This window comes from Engraulis encrasicolus, chromosome 11 (assembly GCF_034702125.1).
Source record: "Engraulis encrasicolus isolate BLACKSEA-1 chromosome 11, IST_EnEncr_1.0, whole genome shotgun sequence".
Taxonomy (NCBI): domain Eukaryota; kingdom Metazoa; phylum Chordata; class Actinopteri; order Clupeiformes; family Engraulidae; genus Engraulis; species Engraulis encrasicolus.
Window position 1 is genome coordinate 8,336,630 of NC_085867.1, and position 26,567 is coordinate 8,363,196.

General features: G+C 44.3%; 1 protein-coding gene across 1 annotated transcript; it reads right to left on the reverse strand.

The window, feature by feature from the left end:
* Positions 1 to 1,193: 1,193 nt before the first annotated feature.
* Positions 1,194 to 24,691, reverse strand: gfm2 (GTP dependent ribosome recycling factor mitochondrial 2). The gene is made up of 20 exons (XM_063211167.1): positions 24,559 to 24,691; positions 24,352 to 24,430; positions 18,925 to 18,970; positions 18,724 to 18,821; positions 17,886 to 18,011; positions 16,619 to 16,707; positions 16,231 to 16,319; positions 13,584 to 13,644; positions 13,195 to 13,380; positions 12,194 to 12,274; positions 11,834 to 11,982; positions 10,904 to 11,044; positions 8,970 to 9,069; positions 8,307 to 8,514; positions 7,617 to 7,693; positions 6,899 to 7,037; positions 5,445 to 5,630; positions 4,599 to 4,714; positions 2,308 to 2,490; positions 1,194 to 1,606 (listed from the first exon to the last, which is right to left on the reverse strand). Exons 1-20 carry the CDS (start codon positions 24,592 to 24,594, stop codon positions 1,478 to 1,480), a joined length of 2,319 nt encoding a protein of 772 aa, XP_063067237.1. The 5' UTR covers positions 24,595 to 24,691; the 3' UTR covers positions 1,194 to 1,477.
* Between the last annotated feature and the right edge of the window lie 1,876 nt (positions 24,692 to 26,567).

The following is a 26,567-nucleotide window of genomic DNA, read 5'->3' on the forward strand; positions in this document are numbered from 1 at the left end:
AAAGTTGAGGAGAAACTAACTGAAATCTTTCTTTTGTATTCATTTATTTACAGACATGTAAACAATGTATAAGTACAGAGACATATTTTAATGGGTACATACATACAATACACTTTCACACTACTCTTCATTTTTTTTGACCTTATGTGGTCAAGCACTTTTCACAGGTGCACTGTACAGGGGATGGACAAAATAATGGACACTTGTCATTTTAGAGTGGGAAGCTCAGCTTCAGCTTCCTCTTGCATCCACAGTTAATCCTGTTGGATGTGGTTCATCCTTCTTGCTGGTATGCACACTTATAACTTTGGTATGCACACTAGGGCTGGGCAATATGACAATATATATCGTTATCGTGATATAAAAGTGTATATCGTGACCTTTCTCCTATATCGTTTATATCGTAATATTCAATTGTATACAACTGATAAAATTACTATCATTTAATTACATTTCATGTTGTCACAATACGCACTATAAGTTAATGTAACTGTAAAAATAACAATAAAAAGATCCATTAAAAAAAAAAGGTTGTTTTGCGACATGAAAAAATAAAGAGCAAATTAAGAGAATAACTGAAAACGTATGTAATTGTGCTATATCGTGATATATACTGTTATCGTGACATAAAGTAATCCATATCGTGATATTGTTTTTTTTCCCATATCGCCCAGCCCTAATGCACACTTTTTGAACTCTGATATGTCACCCATAATGTGGGCATTGCAAAATGTTGAGCAAAACTGTGCTCTTACTATACCCTGCTACTTGAATCTTCACACTTCACCTTACTGGAGCAATGTGCAATTATTGAAGATTGGCCAACAGGCTGGTCCACTTGAGCCATGAAACTTCCCACTCTAAAATGACAGGTGTTTCCATTATTTTGTACAACCCCTGTATGTTTCTGGTGAGTTCTGTAGATCAGTGGTTCCCAAACTGGGGGTCGTGGAGGTACTGAAGGGGTCTTAAAGGGACACTGTGTGAGATTTTTAGTTGCTTATTTCCAGAATTCATGCTGCCCATTCACTAATGTTACCTTTTTCATGAATATTTATCACCACCATGAAATTCTAAGTATTCATTATGACCGGAAAAATTGCACTTTTCATACATGAAAAGAGGGATCTTCTCCATGGTCCGCCATTTTGAATTTCCAAAAATAGCCAAAAATGACAGCAAAAGCTGCAAAAATGACTGTACTTGGACCATACTAGAAAAGATTTGTTTATTACTTAGTAAACTTTCATGTAACTATCAAATTTGGCGATAGACAGCCCAGTTTCAATGAGCAGCATAGTTGCAGTACCTTTTTTGACCATTTCCTGCACAGTGTCCCTTTAAGAAAATGAGGAGTCCAGGCTCTTCTATTAAATCATATACCTCTTAACTTAACCTGGTTTACTCCTGAACAAGCGTCTTAGTACACCCCTCTGAAATGATGTTACTCTAATCAGAGGTAGTGATGGGTCTCACGTCACGACAGTCCCGCCATCTTGTTGAGCAGGGCAGACTGGTGCTGGGGGTTCATGGCCTCATAGCAGGACAGCTGCAGCGAGAAGGTGGCGTTCCCAGAGGTCAAAGTTCGCAGCACAGTAGAGTAGCCCTGAACATAGGAAACAGGAAGTGATGTGATAAAAAGGCTCCACTGAGGTTCACAGTCATCAAGATTGCCTATACATAGGTTCACCGTGTTTATAAACACGTTATTGTGAAGAGGGGCAAGACACTGGCAGCCAACCACGTGAGCTATTTTTTTTAACCGACAGTGGTTTCCAACAATCAGAGTTTGAGTTGTGCGCAGCTAGTGTCGCGCAGCCCGGGGAAAACAAACATTTAGACCCATGTATTAATAGCATTCTTTGAGGTGGAATCAGGGTCTATGATTAGAAAATATTGGGTATTTTGTAACTTCAATGACTTTCAGACGGGGCAAGGGGCAAAAAGGTTGCAGGGAATTACGGGTATTGGTTTAAGTTGCGATATCACACGGAATTCGTGAGAATTCACTGAAGTTGCAAAAAAGTTGGGAATCGCAAATTCCTGGAGGTACTGATAATAACATTAACCTGCCAGTAGATGTGAAGATGACAAGATTAAACTGAGATCAAACTTAGTAGATCATTGGTGCTGCTAGGCCCTCCCGTGGCCAACCGGTAGGGCACTCGCCTGCCATGCGGCCATGCCCATGCCGACCCCTCCCTGTCTGTCTTCCAATTCGCTTCCTGTCCACCTCTCACACTGTCCTATCAAAATAAAAGTCGAAAAAGACACACAAAAAAAAGATTGTTGGTGCTGCTGACTCACCATCATCTCAGCCAGTGGTACGGTGGCCAGCAGGACCTTGTTGTCGTGGCGACTGTGCACGTCCTGCACGGCGCCTCGTCGTTGGGCCAGGTCGGCCAGCACCAGCCCCAGATGCTCCTCCCCCACCGTCACCTCCAGGCTCATCACCGGCTCCAGGAGCTGACCACCCGCCTGCCTCAGGGCCTGTACGCAGACACACACATATAAGTGTAAGGTCGTGACTCGTGAGTTGCCCCTATCTAACTCCTCACTAGGGCTGGGTATCGCAGCCATGTTCCTGTATCGATTCGATTTAGATTCTTAGGTCTTTGAATCGATTAATCACGATTCAATTTGTTTCGATTCGATTCATTCAGAATAGATTCAAACCGTTTCCTTCTTGGTGCAAGGATTTCCCCCAAAAGATGCTGTTGCCTATTTTTATATATAAATGTCAAAGGGCTGTGGCTTGATAGTGTTAACAGATTGCTAATTTGTAATAAGTAGGCGTAGGCCTACTTGACTAACACCTACTGGGTATTTTCCACAGACCTAAATTAAACAAAAAGAAAAAAGAAAAAAAAAATCGATTATGTGAATTTTAAATGAATTCGATCGATTACCGATTAAATCGATTATTACCCAGCCCTACTCCTCACAGTTACAGTATGTACGCATTAACGCGGCAGCATGAGTGTATGATCTAAATGTATGGATGTCTGTAGGGGAGAGAGCAGCGTTTTCCTCTGGTCCTACGTAGGGTGGCCATCGGTCCGTTTTTACGACCTGTTCACGACGTCCGTGTGTCCCTCTCTTTGCCTTTCCTTTCCTCCTAGCCTTTTGCTTATGACCTCGAGATGCGAGGCAACGTCATTGACGCAAACTAGACCTTGACAGTCGGTCGCGTTTCCGATATCTGCGGCCGCCATGTTACTCCAGATATAACCCCCAGACCTAAATGCCTTTAGGCTACAACGATACGAGGGTTCTCACAACTTTACAAACAGGGCAAAGAAACGTCTTTCTGCACGGGCGCTGTCTGTAGGCTATTTTGAGCTCGTGTTGTTGGTTATCCAGCGTCTGCATGAAAAAAAAGGTTGACAGAAGCGGTTTGCCTCCCTTAAAATACCGCTGATAAACAGACTTCTGACCAACTTCGAGTAAAGTAAATCAAATTAATTGTTGGCTATTACAGTAGGCATACGAATGCACGACTACCCTAAATACATTTAAAAAAATATGGAACAGCCCACACAGACAACAACGGAAGGATTTGTCTATCGTAACCTGCCGTCTCTGATACAATATTAAGTTAGTGGTACTGATGACTCCTTTATCGGAGTGAGGTAATGAAATGCGAAAATCCTTCCCCAAAAAATATTGTTTTACAAGTTTAACTGTTGCTGGCAGCTGAGTTAGTCTGAGGTAAGATGGCAGCGCTGTTCCCTGATTTCTGCCTACAGTTTAGAATGCCAACTTCACTGTTTTCTCCACGGAGGCGGGGATTCGGCAAGTCGAAGCAATGGGTGCGCGCGAGGACGCTAGGTTAGAAAAGTTAAGGGGCGGGGTTGTCCGGCCGAAGTCCGGACAGCTGGTCACCCTAGTCCTACGGCCAATGCAAGAAATGTCTTTCAGCAGACGACCAGCCCAGGCGTTTGAGCTCTTTCTCCCAACTTGCTCCTTTCCAAAGTTCAGTGTTTTAGGGTATAGACCCCTCGTAGTGTTCATAAAATCCAAAGGCTTTCAAATAGTCCTCAATAGGTGTGAGCTAGCTCCTCAGCGGTCAAAAATTCCCCAGCAAGCTAGCTCCTAAAGCCGATATTACACCTGGCTCTCGAGCTCAACTTCTTTGCAAGGATACGTCTCAAACTCTCAAACAAAGTGCAGTGTAGGCTGCCCATTATCCAGCAACCTCAGTCCAAAGCTCTGGTCGGCCTCCTGGCGAGCCGGCCTAACGCCAGGATTCTTGCCTGCAGGAACGCTCACCTGTGACCCCCTGAACCCTGACATTTTATAGGTTACAAGTGTCTCCCCCTTGTGTCGTGATTCGTGAACGTGAAAGTGGGCTGTGCTTATCTATGTCCTCACTGACCATACCTAACTTCCTAACATAAGCCTAATTTATGCTTTTTTGCTGTGTCTGTGCTGTGCTGATGAAAACTTAGTTGTTTTTTTTCCAATGCATACACCATCCAACATTCTGTAGTCCCTGGGTTAAACACATGTACGTACACACACACACACACACACACACACACACACACACACACACACACACACACACACACACACACACACACACACACACCTACCTTGAGCATGCAGCGTGACACACAGGCTGCCAGCATGGCTGCGGAGGTTCCTGGTTCCATGGCAACGCTCTGGATGACGGCCTCCACGCCCTGCATCGGGTATCCTAGCAACGGCCCTGAAGACACAACACAGGACCACTTTTAAAATAGCTCTTAGGACAACGCATTAGGCATACGACAGCGTGTGTGTGTGTGTGTGTGTGTGTGTGTGTGTGTGTGTGTGTGTGTGTGTGTGTGTGTGTGTGTGTGTTTGTGTGTGTGCAAGTGTCTGAACTGGCAAGGTCATTGTCTCACCAGGTTTACATTGTATGTGTTGGTGGTCTGTCAAACACATTTTCCTTGATGTGTGTGTGTGTGTGTGTGTGTGTGTGTGTGTGTGTGTGTGTGTGTGTGTGTGTGTGTGTGTGTGTGTGTGTGTGTGCAAGTGTCTGAACTGGCAAGGTCATTGTCTCACCAGGTTTATATGTGTTGGTGGTCTGTCAAACACATTTTCCTTGATGTGTGTGTGTGTGTGTGTGTGTGTGTGTGTGTATGTGCGCGTGTGTGTGTGTGTGTGTGTGTGTGTGTGTGTCTTAGGCCTGTGGCTATGTGTGTATGTGCGCGTGGGGTGTGTGTGTGTGTGTGTGTGTGTGTGTGTGTGTGTGTGTGTGTGTGTGTATGTGCGCGGTTGGGTGTGTGTGCGTGTGCGTGTGTGTGTGTGCGTGTGTGTTAGGCCTGTCGTCGCTAAGGCATCAGTAGGCCGCTAATCCTTGGTGCCATATGTCGCCCCTCCCCCCTCCGTGACCTTAATCACCTGAGGTCACCTGACGTGCCGCCAACGCCGCCGTCGCCAATCACTCTGGTTACCTTGGAGATAAGAGCTCTGCACGCCGTTCTCCACTGCCTCCCGCAGCTCCACGGGAAGATGACCTTCCACATCCGGGTCAAAGGTCACGTGACAGGAAGTGGGGGATGAGGCGTCGTCCGTGGGGTGCACGGACAGGCCGACAGTGGCCACGTGCTTCCTGTCTCCCACCGCTCGATCAAGCGTGTCTGGAAAGGAACACACACAGTTGAACAACATAATATGCAACGTGTCTTCAAATGAAAACAAAGTTGAACAACATTCGATTCAAGGTGTTTATGTGTAGAACATGCACATGTTTACACAAGCGGGAAAATTCTATGAACAACATTAATTGGATACATTCTGCATTCACACTAACTTAATTTCTCAACCTTCTAATATCCAATCTATGGTTATAATTAATTAATTCATTGTAATATGTTGTAATATAGTTGTATGCAATAATTCAAGTAATCACTATCATCCCGAAGCTCAAACTGTCTAAAATACTGACAGATAAAGGACAACGGCGTACAGAACATGATATACAGTATGTCTTGCTCTCTGCTGCACCCTAGTGGTGGGAAAACGGCAGCAATAGACAACTCATATGCTCCCTGAAATCACAACTAACAGTATACAGTCATAGGAAGAAGCTTGTACACCCTTTGAAAAGTGGTCACAAGACACGGTCTAATCTTCCCGGTAATCACAAAAAGGAACAAACAGGGTCTGCTTTAACTAATTCCACTCAAACATTTACTTTACATGTTATCATAATTTTATTGACCACAAGATGTAAACAGTCTCAAGAAAGGCAGGCATAAGTAAGTACTGCCTTGGCTAAGGATCCTCCAGAAACTAATGTGAGAACTTCAGACAAACTAGACTATTACACAATTTGAAGAATTTTACAGTCAGTTGCTCTGGTGTTGCATATAGCTGCCCTGTCCAGCGGAAAATGCAACCAGCTAAGAATTAAGTCTTGATGGAGAGACACTGTCTGATGAGCACCATGGTGTCAGAAGTGGGATGGCTACCGTCAGGCCATCGGAAGCGTACCCATTGTGTGTGAGCCGTAATTCCATGGGAGGGACCCCCAGGATTGGTGACCCAGTGTGAGGGACCCCAGTGATGGGTGAATCGTTGATGATGGGGCACACTGGATGGGAGAAGCATGATGGGCAGTTGCGTGAGGTACACCATGAGTGTGTGAAGCGCACGGGAAGGCAGTGTGATGGAGTGACCATCACTAGGGTTGTGGGTGTGTTCTGACTGTCATGCCAAGGAGCCTGGCTCTTTGGTGTAGCGGACAGAGCCCCAGTGTACTACGACAGAAGGTCTGGGTTCGAGTCCCGCCTGGGCAATTCTACACAATGCACAATGTGTACTGCACGGCACGCCTCTCTTGAGGAGCAGCTGGGGGAAGGAACTTCTTTTCATGTCAAGTGACATTGTGATTGGCTGAGCTCACCTGTAGCGGATGCTGATTGGAGGATGGTCTCTCGGTAGGCTACTTGCAAGGGGCCCAGGTGTGTCTCGATGCCGTACTCCCTCTTGATGCGGTCATGGATAACCTCGATGTGGAGCTCACCCATACCACACAGCACCGTCTGGGGAGAGGGAGGGAGAGAGAGAGAGAGAGAGAGAGGGAGAGAGAGAGAGAGAGAGAGAGAGAGAGAGAGAGAGAGAGAGAGAGAGAGAGAGAGAGAGAGAGAGAGATGGACAGACAGAGGGAGAGAGAGACATGGACAGAGAGAGACAGACAGGCAGAGGGAGAGAGAGAAAGACGTGGACAGAGAGAGAGAGAGGGAAAGAGAGAGAGAGAGAGAGAGAGAGAGAGAGAGAGAGAGAGAGAGAGAGAGAGATGGACAGGGGGAGCGAGACAGACAGACAAAGAGAGACAGACATGGGCAGAGAGAGCAAGAGAAAGATAGAAAGAGAGACATGTACAGAGAGAGACAGACATGGACAGGAAGATAGAGAGACATGGACAGAGTGACAGACAGAGAGAGAAAGAGAGAGACAGACAGACCGAGAGAGTAAGAGTGAGAACATTACAAAGAACATTGAATGCATTTACTGTACATTTTCATCTGCTTAAAATTAAGCTCAAATGTGTGTGTGTGTGTGTGTGTGTGTGTGTGTGTGTGTGTGTGTGTGTGTGTGTGTGTGTGTGTGTGTGTGTTTACCTGTCCAGAGTCTGGGTCTAAGCGGACCTTTAGGCTGGGGTCCTCCCTCTGCAAGCAGGCCAGAGCATGATCCAAGTCTACACACACACACACACACACACACACACACACACACACACACACACACACACACACACACACACACACACACACACACACACACACACACACACACACACACTGTCTTGTAATCCAATGTTTTGCATCCCTCTCACATCTTTCAGGCTGAATCAGCACCCTGTTTGGCCATGGGCAGGCGATCTAGCATTTAGCACAGGCTCGCATACACAGTGTTGCCGAAAAAAATCACGAAAGTCATTATTGGCTCTCTGAAAAATCGCCTCACGTTGCTAGATGACGTCATGGGCATGACGTCACACGCGACACACGTATCTCTAGAAAGCTTGCCTACATGGCTAGCCACATTTTAGAGATCAGAACTAATCCGCAGCCCTGCTCAACCGTGGGAAACGCTTCTGACAGCAGCGCAGAGTTACAATTATGTTGAAAAACAATGATTTTTGTCACTGAAAAGAAACGTTTTTTTTTTTTTAAGTCGCCAGATTCAGCAAATGAGTCACCTAAGTCGCTAGATGAGGTTTTTAGTCGCCAGAGACGTACAGAAGTAGCTTAATTAGCAACACTCTGCACACACACATGCACGGACGGTAAGTACAGCCTTTGCCTCACCGTCCTGTTTGGCCATAGAGGGGGGCTCTATGGAACAGAAGAAGACCGGCTCGGGGACCTCCACCCCAGCCAGGACCAGCTCCCCAGGGGCCTCCTTAGCCCTGTCTGCCCCAGCCGAGGTGCTCCTCTCCTGGGCATCCCTCTGGGCACGCCTGGCTGCCGCTGCTGCTGACGCCCTGGAGGATACGATGGTGTCTCCTGTGACCGTCTGTTGGAGACACGCACAACACGCAAGCATGCACGCACGCACGCACGCACACACGCACACACTCACACACACACACACACACACACACACACACACACACACACACACACACACGCACGCACACACGCACACACTCACACACACACAGATACAAACACACAAAGGTTAGTAGAGTTCCTGAATGGGTATTATATGTCCTAATGCATACACACTGTGTGTGTGTGTGTGTGTGTGTGTGTGTGTGTGTGTGTACTGTATGTCTACAGTGTGTGTGTGTGTGTGTGTCTGTACTGTATGTTGTGTGTCCTGTCGTACAGACCTTTAGTTTGGCTGTGTGCATGTATGTGTGTGTGTGTGGGTGTGGGTGTGTGTGTGTGTACCTGTTTGAGTCCGACGGTGAGGGGGATGTTCCCGGCCGTGAGAGAGGGTGTGTGTGTGTGTGTGTGTGTGTGTACCTGTTTGAGTCCGACGGTGAGGGCGATGTTGCCGGCGGTGAGAGAGGGGATCCCCACATGCTGATCGGCAAACGGCAGCAGCAGACGACTCATACGCTCCCTGAAATCACAGCATATACCTGTAGTCCATTAACTACTCTGCTTCAGAGGGGGCCAAAGTTATCTTTCAGGGTGCATTTATTATTAATCACTTATTGTTACCAGTCCATCACTGTTACCTGTCCTGTCTTGCACTTTATGTCACTATGTAAAATGTTAGTCCTGTGTATGTCTATGTCTTGGCATGGTATAGAGAGAGAAACACAATTTCATTTTCCTTGTATGACTTATGCATATGAACAAAGTGACAATAAAAGCTGACTTGACTTGATCTGCTTTTAGTATCCTTTTTAGTATCTGCTAGTGATGTTGGCTATGATTATGTCCTCAATTGTACATCACTTGGTTAAAAAGCATCTGCCAAATGCAATATTACGTAATACATAACGTAACGTAACGTAATAACATAACCTGTCCTTGAGCAGTGGTCATGCTGAGAGGGTTGTGCGTTTGGTTGCGCTTACCTTTCTGCTGTACTTCCAGTTCTCTGAGTCTGACAGTGTAAATTTTACCATCAGGCTAGCTAGCATCAAAGCTAGCAGCTGGACCTGTAAGATTCAATGGTAATTGCTAGCTTTTAAAAAGAAATAGCATCAATAGGCTAAGAGAACGCTTGAAAGAACAGAAGAAAGGTAAAACACAATAATTGAACTGATGCAGAGATGTAAAATCAGCTTATTTCCGGAAATGGTACAGTATCGCTTTAGACGTCAGTTTACTTGAGAGTAGTGGTCATGCCGAGAAGGTTGGTTACGTACTTTTGGTTGCAGTTGATTGTTGTGAATAGCGGACTGTGTCCCCCATTTAGAGATATTTCTACATATTAGGGGTGTAAAGATAACCGATTTTGGATCGGCTATCGTTATGCAACATTGAATCGCACCGAATCGCTAAATATTTTTTATGAATCGTCCCTGAATCGAATCGTAGCCTGTGAATCGAGATTGAATCGAGGAGGGGGTGCTTAATTGCCATTGGGGCGGAGGAGGGGGTGCCTAGTTGCCATTGGGGCGGATGTAGTTTATATTATTTTTTAATACTAAGGGGAGCATTGGCAGGGTTTTGATGAGGTCAATTGGGAAGCTTACGATGATAACTGCTCTACCATGATGTAGTTTAAAAACCTATCTATCTATCTATCTATCCATCTATTAGGGGTGTAAAGATAACCGATTTTGGATCGGTTATCGTTATGCAACATTGAATCGCACCGAATGGACATTGAATCGCACCGAATCACTAAATATTTTTTATGAATCGTCCCTGAATCGAATCGTAGCCTGTGATTTGATATTTAATCGGATCGTTTTGTGGGTTTAAGATTCACACCCCTACTACGTATGTACGTAAAATTAGCAGTAACTACAATATCCAACATAATACTTAATACATTGAAGGCCTTTCAGTCAGTGTCAATGTTGCCGTATTTACTGAACTTTGCCTTTGTAGGGCAGAGTGGTCATGCTGTAGACTGGCGACACCATCCTATGTACTCCACCCAAAGATTTTGACTCTGCACCTAGTCTGGCGAAACCCTCCTAGCTCTGTTCGCACACTGTTTAACAGTTGAGAGTGGTGACGCAAAACAAACCCGCAAAGTCTGTAACTGATTGGTTAAGGTAACACTATTCACACTTACGTTTTTGTTATTTGTATGCTTTTGTGACACTTTATCGTAACATTCATGCTAATTGAGCACAATATGGCAGAGTAAGATCAGACCATCTCCCACTCTCCACAGACACAGATTCCTCTTAGCTTTTGCCAGAGTGTTTGACCGAGTCAACAGTTGGCTTTCGCCCAGGCTAGTCATGCTGAGAGGGTTGGTTGCGTACGTTTGGTTGCGGTTGATGTTGTGGACAGCTGATTGGGGCTTCATGGTTCCGGAGTAGATCCTCAGGAACACCAGCGGCCCCCTCTGCTTATCATGCAGCACCTTAAAGGCCAACGCACACAGGTCATCACCATACCAGCGCCTGGAAAACACAGAGACGCAAACACAACGCGCGCGCACGCACACGCACACACACACACACACACACACACACACACACACACACACACACACACACACAATGTACATCCTTAAAGGCCAGCGCACATAGGTCATCCCCATACCAGCGCCTGGAGAACACTCACACACACACACACACACACACACACACACACACACACACACACACACACACACACACACACACACACACACACGCACACGCACACGCACACACACGCACACACACACACACACACAATGTACATCCTTAATGGCCAGCGCACATAGGTCATCCCCATACCAGCGCCTGGAGAAAACAGAAACGCAAACACAACACACATACACACACATGCGCGCACACAAGGTAGAGTGTGTGTGTGTGTGTGTGTGTGTGTGTGTGTGTGTGTGTGTTTAACGTACACCATATGCTGGTGTCTCTGCTCTGGTGAGGGCAGGTAGAGTGTGTGTGTGTGTGTGTGTGTGTGTGTGTGTGTGTGTGTGTGTGTGTGTGTGTGTGTGTGTGTGTGTGTGTGTGTGTGTGTGTGTGTGTGTGTGTGTGTGTTTAACGTACACCATATGCTGGTGTCTCTGCTCTGGTGAGGGCAGGTAGAGTGTGTGTGTGTGTGTGTGTGTGTGTGTGTGTGTGTGTGTGTGTGTGTGTGTGTGTGTGTGTGTGTGTGTGTCGTACACCATATGCTGGTGTCTCTGCTCTGGTGAGGGCAGGTAGAGTGTGTGTGTGTGTGTGTGTGTGTGTGTGTGTGTGTCGTACACCATATGCTGGTGTCTCTGGTCTGGCGATGGAAGGTATTGTGTGATGGCGTCCAGTAGGGGCTGCACTCCCTTGTTCTTCAGGGCGCTACCCAGCAGCACCGGCACCCCTTTACGGGACAGGGTCACGCGACGCACCGCCTCACGCAGCTGGAAAACACACGAACACAGGCACGCACGCACGCACGCACGCACGCACACACGCACGAACGCACACACACACACACAAACACGCACGCATCTGTGATGACCATCTCATACAGTTGCAGCCCTGCTTTAAATTACAAATACAAATACAACATATGGCACACCTGACACACAGATGACAGACACACACAGTTTTGCCATTTTCCCACGTTACCTTGTCAGCAGGAACAGCATCAAAGTCTTCACTGTACTCCCCCAGGAGCAGCTCAGCAAACTCATCATCTAGATCAGCCACCTAACACGCACGCACGCACGCACGCACGCACGCACACGCACACACACACATAGAATGAAAAAGGTCCCCCACCCCTGATGTAAATGTACCTGTTATGAGTTAGCTAGTCTCCATGTAAATGCACCTGTTATGAGTTAGCTAGTCTCCATGTAAATGCACCTGTTATGAGTTAGCTAGTCTCCATGTAAGGGTCAAAGACGTCCAACATGACACTGCCCTTCAGTGCTAACGGATGCTTTTGCTTACTGCAACTGTGAAAAACATGAAATTTCAAAACAATTTTTTGAAAAGTGAATGCATGAAAGCCAAGCCAAAAGTAATTAAAAAAAAGTATCCGTTGCACTGAAGGACATGTTGGACGTCTTTGACCCGTAAATGCACCTGTTCTATGAGTTAGCCAATCTCGATGTCAATGCACCTGTTATGAGTTAGCCAATCTCCAGGTAAATGCACCTGTTATGAGTTAGCCAGTCTCCATGTAAATGCACCTGTTATGAGTTAGCCAGTCTCCATGTACTGTAAATCCACCTGTTATGAGTTAGCCAGTCTCCATGTACTGTAAATCCACCTGTTATGAGTTAGCCAGTCTCCATGTAAATGTACCTGTTATGAGTTAGCTAGTCTCCATGTAAATGCACCTGTTATGAGTTAGCTAGTCTCCATGTAAATGCACCTGTTATGAGTTAGCTAGTCTCCATGTAAATGCACCTGTTATGAGTTAGCTAGTCTCCAGGTAAATGCACCTGTTATGAGTAGGTGAGTGTCCAGGTAAATGCACCTGTTATGAGTTAGCCAGTCTCCATGTAAATGCACCTGTTCTATGAGTTAGCTAGTCTCCATGTAAATGCACCTGTTATGAGTTAGCTAGTCTCCAGGTAAATGCACCTGTTATGAGTTAGCTAGTCTCCATGTAAATGTACCTGTTCTATGAGGGCGGCTCTGGCCTCTGTGGCCTGCTGTATCAGCTCGGGCTCGTCTGATTGGCCCAGGGTCCGTGCCTCAAACACGCGTCCATCGTTCTCGCGCCCCGTCGCCCGCCACGCCATTCGCTGCTTGCTGATCAGGTCCACCAATCCTGTGAAGCTCCTCCCACTACCGATGGGAATCTGGAAGGAAGTGTCAAGGGGGCGTTGGGAGGCTTATGATTACGAGTTCAAGGGGGCGTTTGGTCAAAAAAGGTTGAGAACCACTGAGTTATATGAAAGAATCACTCACTCACTCACTCACTCACTCACTCACTCACTCACTCACTCACTCACTCACTCACTCACTCATGAAAAGCATGCGTATGATATGAGTGTAACGGTACCTGCAGGAGCACAGGGTTGGCCTTCAGCTTTTCCTTGATGCTCTGGAGGGACAGCTCCAGGCTGAGAGACATAGAGGTTCACACATCATATACAGTATTACACAACAGACATACATGATCACACATCATACAACAGACATATGTATACAGTATCATCAGACATGGATTCATTACTCAGGATTGTTCAATATGTACAGACGACCAGTGTATGTGTGTATAGTCTGTGTATCTATGTGTTGCAAGTCCTTGAAGATCTTGTGTGTGTGTGTGTGTGTGTGTGTGTGTGTGTGTGTGTGTACAGTACAGTACAGGCAAAAAGTATGGACTCACCTTTTCATTTAATTAATTATATCCCCGAAACGCGGAGCGTCGGGGATGTAATGGTTTTGCGTGCGCCGCCGCCGCGTCCGCGTCCGCGTCCGCGTCCGCGTCCGCGTCCGCGTCCGCCGCCGCGTAAGGTCTTTCGTGTTAACGCGATAACTTTTGAACGGATGTTTGGATTTGTCCCAGATTTTTTGGGTGAATGCTCTAGGGCAGGTTCATGAACTGATTCGAATTTGGAGGTCAACACTTTCAAGATGGCTGAATTCAAGATGGCCGAATTTTTGTTTGGTCCATAACTTCTGACCGGGTGGATGGATTTGTCCCAGATTTGGTGTGTGAATGCTCTAGGGTAGGTTCATGAACTGCTTCGAGTTGGGAGGTCAACACTTTCAAGATGGCTGAATTCAAGATGGCCGAATTTTTGTTTGGTCCATAACTTTTGAACAGATGTTTGGATTTGTCCCAGATTTTTTGGGTGAATGCTCTAGGGCAGGTTCATGAACTGATTCGAGTTTGGAGGTCAACACTTTCAAGATGGCTGAATTCAAGATGGCCGAATTTTTGTTTGGTCCATAACTTCTGACCGGGTGGATGGATTTGTCCCAGATTTGGTGTGTGAATGCTCTAGGGTAGGTTCATGAACTGCTTTGAGTTGGGAGGTCAACACTTTCAAGATGGCTGAATTCAAGATGGCCGAATTTTTGTTTGGTCCATAACTTCTGACCGGGTGGATGGATTTGTCCCAGATTTGGTGTGTGAATGCTCTAGGGTAGGTTCATGAACTGATTCGAGTTTGGAAGACAACACTTTCAAAATGGCGGAATTTTCATTTGGCCCATAACTTCTGACTGGGTGGATTGATTTGCCCGGTAACACCTTATTTTAATGGTTCACCATTTCAGTGAATCTACCATATTAGGTACAGTGTAATAACCAATGTAACAATATTTAATACCATGTAATACTAGTGTAATACCAGTGTAACAATAAGCAATATCAGGTACAGTGTAATAACGAGTGTAACAGTATGCAATACCATGTAATATAGTGTAATACCAGTGTAACAATATGCAATACCATGTAATACCACTTGAGCACAAACACATGATGGGGGGTAAGTAAAAAAATTACATTGTATTAAATGTTGTTACACTGGTTATTACACTGTACCTAATGTGGTATATCCACTGAACCATTAAAACAGTATTACCATTTGCCCCATTTTTTGCTTCATTTTCACAATAGTCGTTTGGTTTTAAGCCTATGCACGTCATGTCACGTCTGTATGTATCATATACGTTTACGAAATGGTGGACGGGAGTGGTAGGAATGATGGGGGACTGGAAGCGTCGCGTTTCGGGGATATACCTTAAGCAGTCGAAGGCGACTGCACAGGCAGTCTAGTTCTCTTTATTTTTGTGGCTTTTTAAAGAACATAATACATTTTCAGAGAGGGCATTATGTCTGTGCATGAACACATGTATAATGTTTTGCTTAACAAAAATTTAAATATATAAAAAATAAAAACAATTATTTAAAAAATATAAAAAAAATGCCAAACAGTGACGTCAACACAGCAAAACTGAGGGCCCCCATGTTTCAACAAGCTTATTTTTCTGTCTATTTTCAAGTAAAAATACCCAGTCATTCGAGTCCATTTTCATTTATACAAGCAATACAAGACAGATTTTCTTGATCTGATAATAGGGCACTTGGTCAGCATAGCTGGTTATCTAGGTGAAACATTAATACAAAAAGTAAAAGTAAAAGTGAAAAACCCTGCCACAGATTCCCTCCAACACAGTTTTGACCTCTCCAAGTAACTGGCTGTGACTCAATATCATATCAAGAAAATGTCTGTAAAATGCTTGTATTTGCAAGTGTTTAAAACTAGGTTTTAGGTCTCAAAATTCCAGTTCTACAATTCTAGTGAGCTATTGGAGGAGTTTAATGTTCAATTAGGATTGACATGACTGTCTGGGCATTTTTATTTGAAAATAGACAAAAATAAGCTTATTGAAATGTGTGGGGCCATCAGTTGTGCCGTGTCGACGTCAGGTGGACAGACAGCGGTCAATGCTGTTGGACAATAACTACAGTTATATTTTTTGGTAAGTACGTAATTCTCCATGTGTTCATGCACAGTTTTGATGCCCTGCATGAAAATACACAATGAAAATCCACGAAAATAAAGAGAATGCATAAATGAGAAGGTGAGTCCATACTTTTGGCCTGTACTGTATGTGTATGTGTATGTGTTGCAAGTTGGTAAAGATGTGTGTGTGTTTGTGTGTCGTTTACAGTACAGTATGAAAGATCCTACCTTGCTCCAGGCTTGTCCATCTTGTTCAGAAAGCACACGCAAGGCACTTCATGCTTATCTGCCTGGCGCCATACAGTCAATGTCTGGGCCTGTGAGAGAGAGAGAGAGAGAGAGAGAGGGAGAGAAACCGAGATGAGCTGTATCCACCACTTAATGAAATTTGCACCAACCACCAGCCAAACCCAAACCCCAGAAGAGTAATCATTTTTTTTGGCATCAATGGTTAACATTTAGTATTCTGTAGCTGTTTTAAAAATATATTTTGGGCCTTTTAAACATTTATTATTAAAATGCTTTGAGTGAACTTCATAGTAGCGATACTTCGCTGTATGAATACGTGTTGTATTGTATTGTATTGTTAGTGATGCGATGGCGTGGTCCTCCATACCTCTACCCCAGCGGAGGCATCAAAGACGGCCACCGCCCCGTCCAGCACCCTCAGGGCTCGCTCCACCTCCAGAGTGAAGTCCACGTGGCCTACAGGAACAACACAACAGCCAGTTACATAGTTTTAATATATATATATATATTTTTTTTATTATTATTATTTTATTTTTTTATTTTTGTTGTTGTTGCCTTTATTGTTTTTGAGACAGGACAGTTGAAGATGGACAGGAAATGAATTGGGAGAGTCGGAGAAGGATGGCAAATGACCCAGGACCGGAATCGCCGGCATAGTAGCCCAGTGCTCTACCGTTAGGTCACAGTAGGGCCAAGCTAGCTACACGTATTTAATGATGATGATGATGATGATAATGATAATGATGATGATGATGATACCAGGGGTACATTCCATTATCTTAACTCCCGTCCACTACCTGTGCTTGTGGCCTCACCCTTCGCTGACGCCCCGCCTCACAAGTCACAAGTCACTAGTCACAACAACTTCTGGGGGCCTTTTCCCCATTCAACATCCTGATTGCAAATAAGACAACGACCTTTGGATTGCGCTTTCAGAGAAAAAAAGCGCAGTTGGGAAACTCCAACTTGTCATTGTGACACAGCACTCCACAGCACACAAGTAAACAATGCACACAACGAAACGGCATTTATGCCTCACCCGTGCAAGGGGGGCAGCCCTTTTGCAAAATAATTGAATTTAAACTTCTGTCGTCAATGAGTCATCACGAGGCCACAAATCACAAGGGAGGACAGGAGTTAGCATAATGGAAAGAAGTGAGGTTTGTGGACGTGGTGGGTGAGCTTTTCACCCATCTGGTTTCCATACCCCCTCTTCAGCTTGAGTTATCTTCAGAGGGAACAGTGACGTCATATTGATGCAAGACTGATGTTGACATCATTTATAGTTTAAAAAAAATAATAATGCACAATGATGATGATGATAATATACAATAAAAGTCGCAGCTGTGTGTTTTCCTCTGTGAGTGTGAGTGTGTGTGTGTGTGTGTGTGCGTGTGTGTGTTTGTGTGCCAACCTGGTGTCTATGAGGTTGATCCTATGTGTGTGTGTGTGTGTGTGTGTGTGTGTGTGTGTGTGTGTGTGCATGCGTGCGTGTGTGTGTGTGTGTGTGTGTGTGAGAGAGAGAGAGTCTGAGTGCGTGTGCATGTGCGAGTGTGTGTGTGCGAGTGTGTGTGTGTGTGTATGTGTGTGTGTGTGTGTGTGTGTGTGTGTGTGTGTGTGTGTGTGTGGTGTACCTGGCGTGTCTATGAGGTTGATCCTGTGCTGCTTCCAGTCGAAGGTGACGGCAGCTGACTGTATGGTGATGCCCCTCTCCCTCTCCTGGGCCATGTAGTCTGTCACCGTGTCCCCGTCATCCACATCTACGGCAACAGAACACAACATCAGAGGCCTATACTACAAAGCTGGTTCAGGATAAGTTCAGGATAGTGAAAAATAATACAAGAGCTTTTCTTAAGAAAATGAGGACTCCAGGCTCTTCTATTAGATGATTTTTAGATGATTTTTACCTCTTAACTTAACCTTAACTTATCCATAACCATTTTTTGCAGTATAGGCCCCAGGCACCACGCAACGTTTACATGACAATGCATAACATTTCCCTTAGCTAACACTTTAATCTAAAGCGACTTACAGTTATTTTAAGTACAGGGTATTGGTTACAGTCCCTGGAGCAGGGTGGGGTTATGTGCCTTCCTTGCTCAAGGGCACCTCAGCCATGGAGTGAGATAGGGAGTGGAAGGGTGGGATTCGAACCTGCAGCCCTCTGATCTAAACTCTGGTGGTCAGAGTTTGACTTCACCCAGGGCCGCTGACGGCCCAGGACAATGTCATCTGATCTGAACGGCCCCATCGCCCTACGCATACAGCAGGATTCCCACTCTTTTTCAAAAATTAATTTCCAGGACGTTTCCAGGACTATTTTTGGATTATTCAAAACGAATGTTTTGTCTGTCGGACTCACAATTTAGACATACACAGCAACAGTGTAATGTAATGCCAGACAATGATGTCCCTACCACTCTCCAAGCCAAACCTACACCTTTGCCCGTTGGCTTCCCAGACTTCACCTACCCCCCAGTGCTCTGGTGTAGCCGGAATAAAACAGCATCCTCTCCGTCGTGGTGGTCTTCCCCGCATCGATGTGGGCCATGATGCCAATGTTTCTGATTCTGGACGGAAGAGGAAATATTTCCAGGGTTACGCTTATCCAAATCACAGACTCAACAGGCTCCATGCAATGCACAATAATACACAAAACCAAAGGCTACATACTTTGATATGTCAGGGTTGACCACCTGCCGAGGGGATTTGATGTCTTCTGTAAAAGACAATAGTAATAGTTATGTTGAACTATGAGTCGGAGAAACAACTCCTAGGCTATGAGCCGAGGGGTCGACCGGTGCCATCTGGGGGGAGGAATGCTAGCAATGTTTTTTGGCAAGGTATATCCCCCCACTAGTAGAAAAAGCTTGATAGCAGTCATGGGGTGGTAGCGAAATCACTTTTTTCAGCTCTTGAAGTTACTACCCCCCTATAATAAATACTGTTTTTTAATATCGGCTGTATATGTAGTTATGGCTTATGTTGGGGGTATTGCCAATATCCTATACCATCGTGCTTGTTATCACTGGAAAGGGGACCTTTCAGGCTTTCATTTCAGCCCATTAATGAATCTGTCTGACATACACAGAAGCCACAGCACGTCATTAAACCAGAAATAGCTCCCATTTCCACACACATTGTGCCAAAACTGTGCACTTTCGTTTACATCTGTGGCATGAAAGAACACCAAGGACACCAAAGTTAACAACCTCAATACTCAGGGCACTCTACCGATTCAGAAAATGTATAATATGCCCATGCTATCATTTAGTATATGTCTGTGAGACCCTTAAATGTCACTTGTGCAACCAGCAAAAATGTCTTCAAAATCGGACCCAATAGAATGGACTAATACAATGCCGGTATCACTTTACTTAAACAAACTTTGTTTATACTGTAGTTCATATGTGAATGTACATAACATTCACAAGTTGTTAAAGTATTCAATTATTGTTTTGCAGTGTTTCTCAAAGTGGGCCGGAAGCCCCCCTTGGGGGGCGTGTGAAGTCAGAAGGTTTTTCTTTTTTAATACTTTTCTGCTTTGCCATTAAGTCACTAATATTTAGAGAACATAGGCCATACTGTACGTGTATATCAGGCTCTAATAAACTTCACGACGGCCTATTTATTTGTATTTTCGTAACCATTTTGCTCGAGGGGGGCGCAGACAGACACCCTTCCTCTGAAGGGGGGAATGGCACGAAAAATTTGAGAAACACTGTTGTAGTGTATGTGAAGAAATACAATCTAGATGGTAGGCCCTGCAATGATAGGGCATTGGGTAACACTTTACTTAAACCACTCAAATATGGTATCTCATTAACAGAATTTAGATAAATGTTCATATACAACATTTTATACAGGCTATTTCATAAACAAATAGACTGAGACCCTATACAAGCGGTTACAAGCCAATAAAGAAACATGTTGCAAAGGGAATATGTTTAATGAAAGAATAGTTTCATGTAGATTTATATTATTTCGTCGTCAGTACTCTTCATCTTCCATGTCATCCCCTTCATCTGAACTGTCTATGGTTGCCTGGTTTCCGCACACTCTCAGTTTACACATGTCTGTGCACCTGAGGCCATTTACCAGACAAACACAATGATGGCTAGAGCATTTTGTAGTGCAGTTGCACGAAAGAAGGTCCAGGACAGCTTGGGATATTGTCAATATTCTATACAATAGCGCTTGGTATTACTGGAAAGGGGACCTTTCATTCTTTCATTTCAGTCCATTGCTGAATGTTTCTTACACACACAGAGGTCACAGCACTTCATCAAACCAGACATAGGTCACATTTTCTCACAAATGTTGGCTAAACTGTTTGATTTCGTTTATCTCTGTGGCATGAAAGAACGCCAAGGACACAAAATTACACAACCTCAATACTCGGTGGACTCGGAAAATGATAATATGCCCATACAATTATTTTGTATATGTTCGTGAGGGCCTAAAATTTGACTTGTGTAACCACCAATAGTCTTCAAAATAGTAGCCAATATAGCAGGTCATTAGCTGGAAATATCAGGCCTTTTTTCCTGCCAATGTTTGTGCTGGCATTCACAGAGGTCATTAAACCAATAATTTCTCGGCCCTATCGTGGCCTAATGGTAGGACACTGGTCTACTACGCGGCTGACCCGGGTTCGATTCTGAACCGTGCCCTTTGCCGACCCTCCCCCATCTCTCCCTCCCAACTGGCTTCCTGTCACCTCCTTCACTGTCCTGTCTCATATAAACAAAAAAGGCTTGAAAAGCCCCCCCCAAATACTCAAATGATCACTCCTGCCAATTTCAATATGCTGTTGTATTGCTCACATTACCCTTGACTTGTCAGTACCCGGAGATGCTGCATGCTGCTATTCTAATGGGGGCAGATTTTGTTTACATTTAAAAAATCTTAACATGGGCCTACTACAAATATTTTCCCAAAAGGTAACATCTGCTCCCATTACAATGACAAGGATCTTGGAAAAGGTTGAAGAAAAAACAAATCTCAGGTACTGACAAGTCCAGGGTAGTGTGAGCATTACATGCATGTTGAAATTGGCTGGCGTTATCCTTTAAACCAGTAATTTCTCACTGTATGATTTATGTTGTCCCTATACCATGGGAAACCATCAGGGTCACAAAACCAAATGATTTTAAAAATCTAGGCATGCTGTTGATTCAGAAAATGTATAATGTACCCATACAATATTTGCAGGAGCCTTTAAAAGACCGTAATGATCCTCAAGGCCCTAATGACCTATTTTCTGACCAATTCTGTAATATCTCCTTACAGACATACATACAAATGTTGGATAAAAAGAAAAATGAATGAATATATGTATGTATAGTGTATATACATACAGTATGAATGTATGTGCATAAGAATGTATAAATCCGCTTTGAAATGGTACTGTTGTCAGTAAATGATCAAATTGCACATACAGCACTGCTTAATTATAGACATATTGTCTTGCCAGATATTTCACAGATTACTGACCAAAAGCTTATTGAAAGAAATTGAAAAATATTTCCCAAAATGTAATATGGTAGCCCTTCCCCAAATGATAATTTCAAAGGCTAATTTTTTGCTATAGAGAAAAGGTGTGTGTGTGTGTGTGTGTGTGTGTGTGTGTCTGTGTGTGTGTGTGTGTGTGCGTGCGTGCGTGCGAGCAGAAGAAATTCAAACTTGATGCCATCTGAAATTTGTGTCAAAATTCAATATGGCTGCTATTTCCCAAAATGGATGACTTTCATGCATTTTTCTCAATACTGTGGGGCCATAACTAGGCCTACTACATAGTAGATTACTTTTTTCAGCACTTCTCTGTTATATTCTCTTACAGATATTTTACCAAAGGTTGACTAAACAAACAAAAAATAAGTTTGATTTCGCTTCCTTGAAGCAGAGAATAGTCCTCCTACAATGGTCAAATGGCACATAGACAGTCAACTGCTGAAATAACTAGGCCTATGGTCCTTGCAATGACGTAAGCCTATAATATTCATTGATGAGTACGGTTCCTTTTTTTTAGCACAATTATTTCCTATTGCCTAATGGACAAATGTATTCATTCATTCATTCTTTCTTTCATTTGATTAGGACAATACACACTAATCAATACATCAGTTAAAAAAACATCAATATAAATATGTTGGTATTTGCATAGTTGCCAAATGTCATCCGTAGTCCTAAGGCAGGTAGCCATAATAAAAAAACAATACTGCATTACAGTAGACATGACATTTTACCACAAACACCAAATATATCCAGAGTAAAACAATGGTCATACTATTAATTAATAGGAGCAGGTCTGGTTTGTTTTCAGCCACTGTTTACGGGTGATTTTGAAGATGCTGATGTTGTCACAGCCTGGCCACGCCAAACCCCTAGGGGCGTCTAGATTTCTAGGCTAGTTGTCACACAGTCCGATATGAGCATGGCTGAACAATAGAAGGTGAATTTCGATTTTGCCACCGTGACATATCCTAAAGAAAGTGGTCAAAAATTGCTCAATTAAACATATACACAACACTGCTGAAACTAGGGCATCTCAAATTCCCTCCAACATTCAATATGGTAGACGTTTCTGAAACTATTCCAAATATTTTATCATTAACATTTATCCACCCTTACCCCACCTGCTCTACAGTATCTCACCCCCACTCCTCTCCCCATCCTACAGTGTCTTATCTCCCCAACCCCCCTCACTTTCCTTTAAGCCCCCCCCCCCCTCCACTCACCTACCCCCACTACCCCCCACTCCACAGTGCCCCCCCCCTCACCTACCCCTACTACTACCCCCCCCCCCCCCCACTCCACAGTGCCCCCCCAGTCACCTCCCCCCACTCAACAGTGCCCTCCACTCACTTTCCTCCACTACCCTGGCCTTGCCCCCCACCCAACAGTGCTCCCCCTCAATTGCCCCCACTCACCTCACCCCTACTTCTCCCCCTTGCCCCCCCCCCCTAACTCTACATCTACTGTACATACAGTGCCTCCCCATGCCCCCGCTCATCTCTTTTATCTCCTTACGTCTTATGTCTCCTTACATTTCCTTACGTCTATAAAGAGATAGGACAGAATTGGACTTAAATTATGTCATATTAATGGTCATTATGGCCTTTTGTAAGGCTCTCACAATACATTGTATGGGTATATAATGCATTGTCTGAATTAGCAGAGTGCCTTGAGTATTGAAATGGTTGGGGTTTGTGTCCTTGATGTTTTCCCATGGTTTACAGTACGTAGGGACTAAAGAAAGCCTACAGTTTAGGCGACATTTGTTATTATTATTTCTGGTTTAATGAAGTGCTGTGACCTCTGAGTATGTCAGACAGATTTAGTAATGATCTTAAATGAAGGCCTAATGCCAAGCAGTGATGCCAAGCAGAAACTTTGGAAGGAAAAAGGCCCAATACTTCCAACAGATGACCTGCATGTATTGGCTATTATTTTGAAGACTTTTGCTGGTTGCACAATTCAAATTTAACGCTCTCACAAACGCATACAAAACAATTGTATGGGCATATTATACATTTTCTGAATCAGCAGACTCCAAAGAGTATTGAGGTAGTCCAATTTTGTGTCCTTGGTGTTCTTTCACGCCACAGAGATAAACGAAAGCAGACAGTTTAGCCAAGAACTGTTGGAAAATGTTAGCTATGTCTGATTTAATGAAGTGCTGTGACCTCTGTGTATGTCAGACAGATTCACCAATGATCTTAAATGAAAGCCTGAAAGGTCCCCTTTCCAGTAATACCAGGCACCATGGTATAGAGTATTGGCAATACCCCACGAAATGAGCCTGAACTAGACATGCATCCGAATTCAAACATGGAATTTAATAGAGGGGGGTAGTCACTTCAAGAGCCGAAAAAAGGGGTTTCGCTACCACCCCGTGACTGCTATCAGGCTTTTTCTAGTAGTGGGGGGATATACCTTACCAAAAAAAATTGTTAGCATCCCCCCCCCCAGATGGCACCGATGGGCAAAATTTGGGGCCATAGCTCAAGGCCTATCCCTACCTCCCCCAACTGGTGTGCTGTCAATGATTATGAATGGAGTCATCATCATCCTTAACCAAAAAGTCTCCATACACACCTGGTAAAGATCGGAATCTTCTTTTCCCCTGCCATCGCCACCTGCAGGTTTGAGGTCCATTCTTGCCGGAGTGGGCAAACTACCATATAAAATATACAAATAATGTTGTAATGTTTCTTTTAGAAAGCAGAAAATGTAGACTACTGCAACAACCCATGCAAAGGTTAAGCTTAAATGACTACAGTCAGAAAACGTTATACGACTTACCACACGTAAGATGCTGAATGTTACACCAAATCGCATAGTGCGTCCTTGCAGGATATGCTCACTAATATGAATTTTGATGATCCATGTCCAAATTCCGATGACACTCAAGGACAGCAATCACTGATCTGTCAAACTTCATCCTCACGTTAGGTAAATGCAGTGCTACAGCAAAACATTCCCTCGAGAAACAATGCGCACACACTTTAGTTCCTATACCGGTTTCGTACCCAGAGAGAAAGTGATGAGCTGCAAGCCTCTAGGCAACGATTATATTTTTAGACTTTAGTTTTCACCCAATATGTGTTTTTAATTAAGATATTAGTGCGTGAATTGAAAGAGTTTCGTAGCTATGCAAGGCTCCAGATTTGCTGTTTCTCCACCGTTTCATTTCCATTTGTTTAAATTCCTTTTTCCAGCCACCAGATGTCAGTGCAGTACAAGCTCATTTTGTAATGGATAGGTCCACTATTTGGCATTAGGTGGCAGCACAACGAACACCCCCTCAGAGCCGTGCATCCCCTTCAACACCTATAAGTAAACCTCGGGCTAATATATTTTATGTAGGGCCTACTGTATATATTGTTCTATCTGTGTGTGCATGTATTTATTCTGTATGGTATATTGATTAATATAATCATTTTATGTGGATTAGGCCTATATAATGCATACATTTACCAGTGTTCAACTTTTTTTTTTTTCGTGTCGCCAGAAGCATGCTGTGCCATCTGATATGACTTGACTCACGACAGGTTGTACCCAAGCAGACTACCTGAGTCCTAAGCTCATTAAAGTACAACCTGACTTATGACCTCTCTGTGTGTGTGTGTGTGTGTGTGTGTGTGTGTGTGTGTGTGTGTGTGTGTGTGTGTGTGTGTGTGTGTGTGTGTGTGTGTGTGTGTGTGTGTGTGTGTGTGTGTGTGTGTGTGTGTGTGTGTGTGAGAGAGAGAGAGAGAGAGAAGATGGACAACAGCTGACCAAAGCACATGTACAAGCACCTGTGACTGGACAGCTGACCATAGCAGAGGACGTAATCACACCCTCCCTGATGTACTTGCTTGCTTACACACACACACACACACACACACACACACACACACACACACACACACACACACACACACACACACACACACACACACACACACACACACACACACACACACACACACACACACACACACACACACACGTTTTTTCACACATAGGCCTACATACATTCACTACACTGGCACGCACGCACGCACGCACACAGGCACGCACGCACACACACAGGAAATCAAACATGTTACAGTCTGTTCCCTCCGTTCCGGGATTCCAATCGCACAGAAAAGGACAACAAAAGCACATTCTCTTTCAAGATCAAACGCAGCAGCTATTTTCCAAGATCCCGATCTCACGCTATATCAAGAACATGAAAGCAGGAGTGGATGGGGAGGGAACGGGGAGTGTTAGAATAACAATAAACCGAGACTCTAGCAAATATATCCTGTCCTGGGGGGAAACCCACTTCAACTTTTCGGCATGCACCCTGAGCTAGAGCCATCAGGAGTCTTCGGGAGTAGAGGTCTGTCTTGTCCTTAACGTTTGTTTGTTTGCACCCCCCCCCAAAAAAAAAAAAAACAACCAAAAACACAAAACAAACAAAAAACAAACAAACAAACAAACAAACAAAAAAACAACTGGCTGAAATTCTGCCATGGCAACAGGTTGGAGACTAACTTTGCAAAATTGAAACCTTGACAACCTGCCTTGTTTTGTATGAGTCTGTTGGTGGCCACTAACATTTGGCTAACATATCAGCCACTTTCTATTTTTATGTACATCGAGGTTCCTCAGATGAGTTACATGTGTTGGAAGGAAATTGTTTCTTTGTTTTACTTTCACTTTTACATTTGACACCTCTGGTAGAAGGCATGCATGTACAGTATGTGTGTGTTTGTGTGAGAGAGACTGGGACTGACTGGCAAAGGCCTCTGTAAACAGGAGGTGCAGTGCTGTTGTGCTGTTAG

Coding starts and splice junctions, on each gene's coding strand:
- gfm2 (XM_063211167.1), bottom strand. CDS start 24,594: ATGCGATTTGGTGTAACATTCAGCATCTTACGTGTG. Junction 18,822..18,924: donor GTCAACCCTGACATATCAAA/GTATGTAGCCTT, acceptor TCTTCCGTCCAG/AATCAGAAACATTGGCATCA. Junction 16,708..17,885: donor CAACCTCATAGACACGCCAG/GTACACCACACA, acceptor TTGTTCCTGTAG/GCCACGTGGACTTCACTCTG.